The sequence below is a fragment of the Arabidopsis lyrata genome (assembly GCF_000004255.2).
Source record: "Arabidopsis lyrata subsp. lyrata unplaced genomic scaffold ARALYscaffold_8, whole genome shotgun sequence".
Classification (NCBI taxonomy): domain Eukaryota; kingdom Viridiplantae; phylum Streptophyta; class Magnoliopsida; order Brassicales; family Brassicaceae; genus Arabidopsis; species Arabidopsis lyrata.
This window is the reverse complement of record NW_003302548.1, coordinates 2,719,731-2,730,818: the sequence shown is the minus strand read 5'-3', so window position 1 is coordinate 2,730,818 and position 11,088 is coordinate 2,719,731. Positions and strand designations below refer to the sequence as shown.

The window sequence follows — 11,088 nt, the reverse complement described above, 5'->3', positions numbered from 1 at the left end:
AGTTTTCCAAAATTTCGATGAAACTGAAACAAATTTCGATCAAGTCAATGGTAGTGATACATCCTCATGATCGTCTCTCATACATACATGCATAAATACACAAATAATAATATGTTAGAAACGACAAAGCGTCATAAAATTATAAACAATAACAATATAAAGAAATATGAACTAAAAACGAAATTACAGGTTTGGCGGAATGAATATTTTGATTAGTGGAATAGCATGATCATATATATATAGTGAAGTAGACCGTGCTGGTTTAGGGTTTTCAAGAGGAATATTCTGTTTATCTTGCTTTAAATTTTTTTAATTATTTACCTTTTAAGAAAATTTTATAATTAATTATTTTTGTAAACTTGTCGAAGAATTTTTAATACTCAAATCATAAAGATATTTATGAGACTATCTTTCTATTGTATATTCATTACTTTTATATATTTATTGTTACGATCTATTTTAAGTAATCTATATTTATGTCAATGAATAAAAATTAATTATTTGCTAAACTGATTCGAAATTGATTTTCAAATTATTATTCTTTCCAAAATCTTAACTAAAGATTTGAGCATTAAACGTTTTTAAAATGTATTTATAGTAAGTGATTAATTTTTCCTAAAATTTCGATAACAGTTGTATAAAATTCAGTTAGTTGTTTAGGCAAATAATTAATGGATTAAGATCAACGTGATTATTGCTAATTGACCCGTTAAAAAGGAATGTTAGTGTTTTATGTAAAGTTGATACGAAAAGATTTATCAAAGCCATATTGACGAATTTAATCCAACCACTCTTTCTTTGAATTGTGATTTTGTATTGTTTTTAGTTTGGATTTTAATCCAACCACTCTTTTTTTGAATTGTTAGAGCCATATTGACGAATTTAAAAGACTGTATAGTAGAATTTAAAGGAACAATAGATGAGATAAGATATGTGATATTAATTAGTTTAGATTGTGAATATATTCGAAATCAATTAGAGAATAAACTTATTAAGTTACGATTAATGTGGCAATTAGTTTAGGTAATAATAACAAACTGAATTCTGCGAATTAATATTGCGCCAATATGAGATTGTTTTTATTACAAATTTTCTTAAATCTCTTATCCAGGATCCGAACAAATTAAAACCGGGTCAAAACCCGGATCAAAACCCGGATCCAAATGAATTAAAGCAAAAAAGTACTGCTAAAATATATATGTAGATGTAACGTCTATTCACCGATCTCCGTATATGCTAATATTAATTTCCTTGTCGTATAGAAACAATAATGCATGATCCACGAACAACCCATTACCATCTAAATCCTTAAATAAAAAAAGTTAAATTTTGTTTCTGCACATTAATAAATAAAATATTGAAATTTTGTTTGGAAGCAATGAGGAATCTTTCAATCGTTGACAATGGAGTGCGGGAAGCCAACTTTGCAATATCATGAAAGCCCTGGACGACCACAAACAAATTAGAGAGTTGCTTTTTTCCACCAAATTACGGAGTCGGAAATAATGACCGAGAGTGAGCAAATCGTCTACATCAGCTGCGTAAAACAGGTACGATACTCCTTCGTCAGCCACCTCTCCGAAGCTCTCCGCCGGAAAGGCATAATCGATGTGTTCATCGATACCGACGATTTTCTTTCCAACGAGTCTCAATCAAAGGTCGAGAGAGCTAGGGTTTCTGTGGTGGTTTTATCTGGGAACTCTACAGTTTGCCTTGACAAGCTCGTGAATGTTCTCGGGTGCCAGAGGAACATCGACCAGGTGGTGGTTCCAGTGTTGTACGGTGAGATTCCATTACAGGTCGAATGGGATAAGGCTCTGAATTCGAGGGGCTTATCATCAGTCCACCAGTCCAGGTATTCACGTTTTTTTCTATCTTCTTTTTGACAAGAGAACAAATTTTGCTATCTTCAATTTTGCTTATATTTTTCTATTTACATTATATAAAGCAAAATATTGGGTAAAGTGGGTGAAAGATCCTAGGACGATTCTCTGCTTGGTTCAGTATATCCCCCAAATTACTCACACATCAATCCTTCTTCACACAGAAATAATACTTTATATCTTAAGACTTAAACCTTCACGTATCCAGTTTTGGACGTAATCTGGTGTAGTAATTAGTAAAATTCAAGGATAAAGTTTATAGATAGAAATTTTATTATAGAGACTGCAAGAGATCTTGCCACTGCAATTTTTTTGGTAGGCTAGTGTAGTGTTCCTATTAGTAAAAATTAGATAGTTTTTTAACTTGAGAAAATATGGCGCAGGAATAAATGCACCGACTCCGAACTTGTAGAAGAGATTACGAGAGATGTATATGAGAAGCTCTTCTATATGGAAGGAATTGGAATCTACTCGAAACGGCTGGAGATAGAAAACATAGTTTGCAAGCAACCATTTGGCGTCCGCTGTGTTGGAATTTGGGGTATGCCTGGAATAGGCAAGACGACACTTGCTAAAGCAGTCTTTGACCAAATGTCTGGCGAATTTGATGCTTCTTGTTTTATCGAAGACTTTGACAAAGTTATTCACGAGAAGGGTGTTTATCGTTTGTTGGAGGAACACTTTTTAAAAGAGAAGCCTGGTACTGACAGTACCATTACGAAACTGAGCTTGCTTAGCAATAAATTAAACAATAAGAGGGTTCTTGTTGTTCTTGATGACCTGCGCAATCCTTTGATTGCAGAGCCTTTACTGGGAGGGTTTCACTGGTTTGGTCCGGAAAGCCTGATCATCATAACCTCTAGAGATAAACAGGTGCTTCGTCTTTGCCGAGTCAATCAAATATATGAGGTGCAGGGTTTAAACAAAAAAGAGGCTCTTCAACTCTTCTTGCGGTCTGCGTCTATTAAGAATAAGGGAGAGCAGAATCTCAAGGAGCTGTCAATGAAGGTGATTGAATATGCAAATGGAAACCCATTAGCTCTCAGTATTTATGGCAGAGAGCTTAAAGGTAAGAAACACTTATCAGAAATGGAGACCACATTCCTCAAACTCAAGGGACATCCTCCCTTTAAGATTGTTGATGCATTCAAGAGCAGCTATGAATCACTCAATGACAGGGAAAAAAACATATTTCTCGACATAGCTTGTTTTTTCGAGGGAGAAAATGTCGACTACGTGATGCAACTGCTCGAGGGCTGTGGTTTCCTTCCACATGTTGGAATTGATGTTCTTGTTGAGAAGTGTCTGGTTACTATTTCAGAAAACCGTGTGTGGATGCATAATTTGATTCAGGACGTTGGCCGAGAAATAATAAATAAAGAAACAGTACAGATCGAGAGGCGCAGCAGACTGTGGAAACCTGGGAACATCAAATATTTATTAGAAGATAACAGAGGAAAAGAAGAAAATGGAGACCCCAAAACAACTTCCAAACGTGCTAAGGTCCATTATATTTTTGTAGCTTCATTTCATATTTAATCTACTGTATGAGCCAGCGTCCTAATGAATACACTTCCAATATTCTTTCAGGGCCTGGAACAGATCGAAGGCATATTTCTTGACACATCAAACATAAGTTTTGATGCCGAGCCTTCTGCCTTTGAGAATATGTTGAACCTTAGATTGCTTAAGATTTACTGTTCCAATCCTGAAATCTATCCTGTAATCAATTTCCCTAATGGCTCTCTCCGTTATCTTCCTAACGAGCTGAGACTCCTTCATTGGGAGAACTATCCCCTGCAATCTTTGCCTCAAAATTTTGATCCTAAGCACCTTGTTGAAATCAACATGCCCAACAGTCAACTTCAGAAACTTTGGGGTAAAACCAAGGTAAGCAAACTCTGATATGCCTCTTTATCCTTGTCAAGACTTGATAGATTGTTTATATTCCTTTGGAATTATTTTTTCTCAGAACCTGGAGATGTTGAAGACAGTTAGACTGTGTCATTCCCAGCAACTAGTTGATATCAGCGATCTTTGGGAAGCTCCACATCTTGAGGTAATTGATCTCCAGGGTTGTACAAGGCTTCAGAGTTTCCCAAACACAGGTCAATTCCTGCATCTACGAGTTTTAAATCTCTCGCATTGCATAGAGATAAAAAAAATTCCGGAGGTTCCACCAAATATTAAGAAATTGCATCTCCAGGGAACTGGCATAATAGCATTACCACTTTCCACTACTTTTGAGCCAAACCACACAAAGCTTTTAAATTTTCTAACAGAAAATCCAGGTCTTTCAGATGCCTTGAAACTTGAGCGTTTGAGAAGTCTTCTGATATCTAGCTCATATTGTCAAGTTCTTGGCAAGCTTATTCGCTTGGATCTGAAAGATTGTTCTCGTTTACAAAGTCTTCCTAACATGGTTAATTTAGAATTTCTTGAAGTTCTTGAACTATCTGGCTGCTCAAAGCTTGAGACTATTCAGGGTTTCCCACCAAACCTGAAAGAGTTATATATTGCTCGCACTGCGGTAAGACAAGTGCCACAACTTCCTCAAAGTCTAGAACTCTTTAATGCACATGGCTGTCTCTCTCTCGAATTAATTTGTTTGGACTCTTCGAAGCTTCTTATGCACTACACATTCAGTAATTGTTTTAATCTATCTCCCCAAGTGATCAACGATTTTTTAGTGAAAGTGCTGGCTAATGCGCAACACATACCAAGAGAGCGTCAGCAGGTAATATTCTATCCTTGTCTCTCTCTCTCTCTCTCTCTCTCTTATCTTCATATCTATGCCTGATATGTACACTCAGACACGTTCTTCTCATATCATATCTGACTTACTTTTGTATTTTTGCAACAGGAACTCAATGAATCTCCGGCTTTCAGCTTCTGTGTGCCCTCACATGGGAATCAGTATTCCAAACTTGATCTGCAACCAGGATTTTCTGTAATGACACGACTAAATCCTTCTTGGAGGAACACGCTTGTAGGCTTTGCTATGCTGGTGGAAGTCGCATTTTCGGAGGATTACTGTGATACAACTGGTTTCGGCATTAGTTGTGTTTGCAGATGGAAAAACAAGGAAGGCCACTCTCATAGGATAGAAAGAAATCTGCATTGTTGGGCTCTAGGGAAAGCTGTTCAAAAGGATCATATGTTTGTCTTCTGTGATGTCAACATGCGTCCAAGTACTAATGAAGGAAATGACCCCAATATCTGGGCTGATTTAGTTGTTTTTGAGTTCTTTCCTATCAACAAACAGAAAAAGCCTCTAGATGATTGTTGCACAGTGAAAAGATGCGGAGTCCGTGTAATAACTGCTGCAACTGGTAGTACAAGCCTTGAGAACATTTTACCAGTTTTGTCCTCTAATCCGATGAAGTTTTCTGGTAATGAAGAAGTGTGGAGAGTCAACTATGATGGTTTACAGGAAATAGATAAAGCTTTATTTCTTTACATAGCAGGTTTGTTCAATGATGAGGATGTTGGTTTGGTGGCACCACTTATTGCTAACATTATTGACATGGACGTTAGTTATGGGCTCAAGGTCTTAGCCGATAGGTCTCTCATAAGTGTATCTTCCAACGGGGAAATAGTGATGCATTATTTGCTGCGACAAATGGGTAAAGAAATCCTCCATTGTAGCTCATATAAGGTTATGAGATTGGTCAAAAGTAGTAAGAGTTCCACGACTAATGCAAGGAATCTTGAGCCAACAAAGTAAGTTCTCTCTGTTTTAGTTCAATATATAACTAATTATATATACACTCCGTTAGACTTGACTTTGTGTTTTCTCTTCATTGGGATAATTCATAATTCAATTGATAAACATAACTTTTTTACAAAAAAACAAAATAAACAAAAGAGAATTGAATTTTTTTATAAATCATACATATAAAAGTAGGGTTTCACTCTCCCATGATTGGTCCACTTGGCAATTATTTTAAAAACTAAAATTAAAAATAATAATATTTATCTCCAATTAAAGTATAAATACAAGATATTTAATCATACACATTAATCTACTTTTAAGTACTAAATTGTAACTGAAATTATAATTATAACTGAAATTATATAAATTATGTATTAAATATTTCTCTCCACCCAATCTCATTCAACAACACTATTAATTTTAATTGTAACCCCCTAATTAAATTATTTTCTAAATGTAACTTCCATCATCTCATCCTATAAATAATCATTCTTTCATCCTCATCTACCATATCTCAAATCATAAGTATTTTTCTACTTTTTTTTTTTCAATCTTATGTTGTTGCATTGGTTGAAAAATCAGTTGAGAAATCATTATAAGAGTTTGCTTCTAAATTTTATCTCTAGATATGGTATGTATTTTACATTTTTTCCAATTTTATTTTAATTCTAATGTGTTACTAGAATATTCTTTAATTTCATATTTTTAATTCAAAAATATTATGTATAATAAATTTTTTGATGCTTATAACAAAAAATTCATATTTATCGATGGAGATTCAAAAAGAGCAATTCAATCAATAGCACAACAAAGAGATCAAGTTGAAAAAATCTATCTCCAATATCTACGTTAGACATTTAGTTATTTTTTTACATATTCATGTATCTTTAAACTGAAATAATTATTGTAATACATTTATCAAAGAAATTATACCTACTTTTTTGTTTTTTATCGCAATAATTGTTTTCTAATATTTTTAATATACTCATCACCATTATGTTTAGTTTGTTAATCTAATAGACAATTATATACAATATTATTATATTTATTTTATTCAATTTTTGTACTTTTTTGTTTTTATCTCAATAATTGTTTTGTATAAGTGAATTTATCTAAACATTTTGCAATTTTTGAATTTACATATATCTTTTGTATAAGTGAGTTTATCTAAAGACTTTATAATTTATTGTTTTAAAAATAACAATTAAAATACGATAGATGCGGTAAAAAAGTTTTGTATAAGTGAATTTATCTAAACGTTTTGTAATTTTTGAATTTACATATAATTTTTGAATTTACATATAATTTTTGAATTTACATATATCTTTTGTATAAGTGAGTTTATCTAAAGACTTTATAATTTATTGTTTTAAAAATAATAATTAAAATACGATAGATGCGGTAAAAAGATTTTTTTCTAAATATTAAATTTCACGCTTAAAACTACAAAATTTATAACATCCACAACACTAATTTCAGAAATTACAAAAATCTTTTATAAATGAATAAATATCACTATAAATTAATAAAAATATCATGGTTCTAATATTATTAATTTATAGAGGTTTTACTGTACCTCTTTTCGAAAATATTTATTGATGTCTATGGCGGCTTTCGGTGGTTGGACCGCCAAATCATCTTTATAAAACCCTTATAAAATCTTAATAAGTTTTTTATAAAACCTTATAAAAGGGGCATGATTTAAAATAAACAAAATATGAAACATTTTTGAAAAGGATTATTGTAAAACGGGTATTTTTAAAATCCCCCCTATATTTTAAGTTTTTATTAATCGTTAATTTCAATTTCAAAACTTAATTGGTAATCTATACATATAGTGATATTATTCTTTTCTATTCAAATTAAATTAATTATTAAAGCAGAATTAAAAATCTAAAAACTGAAATGTGAATTCAAAACAAAAGAGTTTACCTAAATTTTGGAAACCAATTTTCTATCAACTTGGGTAGGTGATTCATGAGTTGAAAATTAAGATAAAAATCTAAACCATTTATATATAAAAAAAACTACACCAAGTCATTTTTTGAAACGGAGTACTTCCCAAATAATATTAGTAAAAATTACAAATGTCTATTTTTATAATCTTACTTAAAATGGTTAAATATTTATAAAATATTCAGCATTGTTTAAAATTAAATAATGATTTGAAATTTAACAAAAGTCATATTCTATATTCTATTAATCTATTTATACATTTTTGGAGTACACTTAGCAAATAAATCCTAGAGTTGCTAAGTATTTACAAAGAATGTCATTGGCATTTATTATTTACTTTTACAAAATTTAAATAAAAGATATTAACCAAACAATATTTTGCCTAATTTGTTTCTAAAAATCTCTACACAATCTTTCCATATATCTTCAAACAATAATTATAGCAAATATTTATATTAACATTTTGCATAGTAATAAAAATACTAATTTATAATAATCAAAATATTCACATAGAAAAATCATATACACATACAAGAAAAAAACTATATATGTCATCATTTAAGCTGTTGCTTTATTTAAATAATAAACAAAAAAACACAAAAACCTGAAATCGTATATTTTATATGATAAATTTAAAATACATATTAGTAGTATAAATTTAAAATCATTCAAAGAACGGTATACCACGGGTGAGATCCTAAAATTATTGGATTTTATTACAATAATAATTTATTTTATTGGATTTTATAACACTAATAATTTAGCTAACGGGATAATATAGACGGGTTTATATGGAATGACGTGTTTGGATCGATATTAATAAATAACGGTATATCACGGATGAAATCCTAAAATTAACAATCAAAATAAAATTACACAATCTTAAACACGAAACAAAAGAAACAATATTAACAAAACAAATACAACTTAAAAAAATTAGTTATAAAAAAACCGACCCACGGTATACTTCGGAGTCAAATATTCAAAATTTTAAAATCCACCATACCATCGTTACTTAAAAAATGTATGTTTTCGTATCTATACTTTAAAAATTGAAACCAAAACAATAGTAATCATACACTAAATAATACATAGATAAATATCTATATTTAAAAATACAAATTAATATGATATATCTTCAGTTAAACTTTAAAAATAACATTATTTTTTTTTTAAATATAGCCCCGCGGTGTACCGCGGGTTAAATTCTAGTATATTATTATAGAAAAATCTTAAATTATTATATGCTAATGATGTGGATGATATTTGTTTCAATATAAATATGATTGCAATTTTTTTAAAAGACTCTTAAGATTTGATATCTTGCATTTGCTCATATTTTAGTGTTGTTTTTTATTTTACTATTATTTATGTATGTAAACATCAATAAACATATGTTATCTATTACTTTTACAAAATAAATTGTTGATATAAACTCACAGATAATTTGTTTGTTTGTTGATATAAATTCCCACATAATAGTTCAAATTCATATTATTTTGCAAGTGACAAACTAAATTTATTTTTCTTATAAAAATTATATGAACTTCAATCTAATTAAAATCATCAAAGATCCTAGATTTTTTTAAAAAAAATTTCACTCTTCAATTTAAATTATAGTCCTAGATTTTATACTAATGGTTTTATCTTTATATGATTTAATAAAATGATTTTTGTTTTCATTATAATTATTGTTTTGTATATTTCACTCTATTTAAGTATGAGTGTTAGGTTTCACTTTAATGATTTCATTCTAATTTTCTATTCTACCTAAATTTAATTTTCTTGAACCATATGATTCCTTTTTTCAATCTTAAGAACCAAATGTTTTTAAACAAAATTCTTTTTACTTTGAAAAATACTTAAACCTCAAATTTTAAATAAAATAAAAGTATAACGATTTTTATATAATTATCTATTGGATCACAAAAAGTAAATATAATAATACATATATTAAAAATAAATTACAATATTTATTCGAGATAAGAAAAAGGTAAGAAATATATATTTAATAAATGTATTACAAAAAAAAAAAGTTACATGTATATATTAGAAAATAATCAAACATCTAAAGTAGAAATGGAAATTGATTTTTTCAACTTCATTATCTTGTTGTGCAATGATTGGAATTGCTATATTTAACTCACCATCACCAATAAACCTGAAAATTTTGTTATAACCATCAAAACTTTTAGTATACATATGTGAATTTAAACTTAAGAATATGAAAATTAAAGAATAAATAAGTATATTTTAGTATAGCTTTAGAAATATACAAAAATGAATACAATGTTAGATATATATAATACATTCTAAAATATATTTAGAATAGAATTCTTGATTTTTAATCCATATAACAACATAAAAAATAGACACATAAATATAGTAGAAGAAGATGAGAGAATGATTACTTATAAGATGATTATCTAAAATAGACAATGAAGATGCATCTTTCAAAAAAAAAAAAATCTAATGTAAGAATACAAAACAAAAAAATATTTAAGATTTAAGATATAGGGGAAGGGTGAGAGGATGGGAGGATGAGAGAATGAGAAATGAGTATTTATAGGATGAAAAATTAGATAAGTTACAATTTAAATAAATAAATTATGGGAGTTACAATTCCAATTTATTGTGTGTTGAATACAATTGAGAGGAAAAATATAATTAATGTATAATTTTAATGATTTCAGTTTTTATATTAAAGTGTGAGTTAAATGTGTTTTAATTATGATTTAGTTAAAAATAAAAAAATTTAAGTTACATTTCTAAATGGACCAATAAGAAGAGAGTGAAACCCTACTTTTATATGTATGATTTAAATTATAATCGGTCAACCCTTATTTATATTTCCTCAAATTTGTGATCAAAGAAAAAATTCTGAGCAAACGCCCATCAAACATTTAACCGAATTCTCAAAGCAGACAATCTCTAATCATCCTTTATACCGACCGTGAAGAAGACAAGAACATGAAGGTATGTATCTGTGTACTCAACAAGTAATAACTTCGATTCTCTTGTGAAAGAAAGAGACTTCTCTTGTGATGTTAAAAAGTTTTCTTATTGCCTGCAGCAAAAGATCCTGCTAAGAGTTGCTATGACTGATGACAAAACTAGAGCAAAAGCAATGAAAACTGCGGTTCAGTTTAAAGGTAACAACGATGCAAACCCTAGAGAACATGATGATTGTATTTCTTGCTGATATCTAAAGATTTAGTGCATTTGTTTATAGGCGTGAACGCTGTGGAAATAAAGGGAGATCACAGGAACCAGATTGAGGTGACCGGTGTTGAAGTTGATATGATCGCTCTAATCAACACACTCAGGAAAAAAGTTGCATTTGCAGAGCTTGTTAGCGTAACTAAAGTTGAACCACCCAAGCATGAGTATGAGGAAATAAGAACATGATATCTTGGCCATGATCAATGTATCACAACAAAAGAAAGCAACTAATGTTTTGTAAATTAGAGATGATAAATGAAAAATTCTTTTCTTTGCTTTATTGTTATGTAACGTTTGTGTTTATATTTATCT

General features: G+C 29.8%; 2 protein-coding genes across 2 annotated transcripts; both read left to right on the top strand.

Moving 5' to 3' along the window:
• The first annotated feature begins 1,357 nt into the window (after positions 1-1,357).
• LOC9301373 (probable WRKY transcription factor 16) lies at positions 1,358-6,099 on the top strand. Its single transcript, XM_002865253.2, has 5 exons — positions 1,358-1,855; positions 2,267-3,386; positions 3,474-3,773; positions 3,856-4,620; positions 4,747-6,099. Exons 1-5 carry the CDS (start codon positions 1,506-1,508, stop codon positions 5,608-5,610), a joined length of 3,399 nt encoding a protein of 1,132 aa, XP_002865299.1. The 5' UTR covers positions 1,358-1,505; the 3' UTR covers positions 5,611-6,099.
• A 3,785-nt stretch (positions 6,100-9,884) lies between these two features.
• On the top strand, positions 9,885-11,014 carry LOC9301372 (heavy metal-associated isoprenylated plant protein 16). Its single transcript, XM_002865252.2, has 3 exons — positions 9,885-10,530; positions 10,628-10,706; positions 10,787-11,014. The coding sequence occupies exons 1-3, from the start codon at positions 10,525-10,527 to the stop codon at positions 10,960-10,962; spliced, it is 261 nt and encodes an 86-aa protein (XP_002865298.1). The 5' UTR covers positions 9,885-10,524; the 3' UTR covers positions 10,963-11,014.
• The last annotated feature ends 74 nt before the right edge of the window (positions 11,015-11,088 follow it).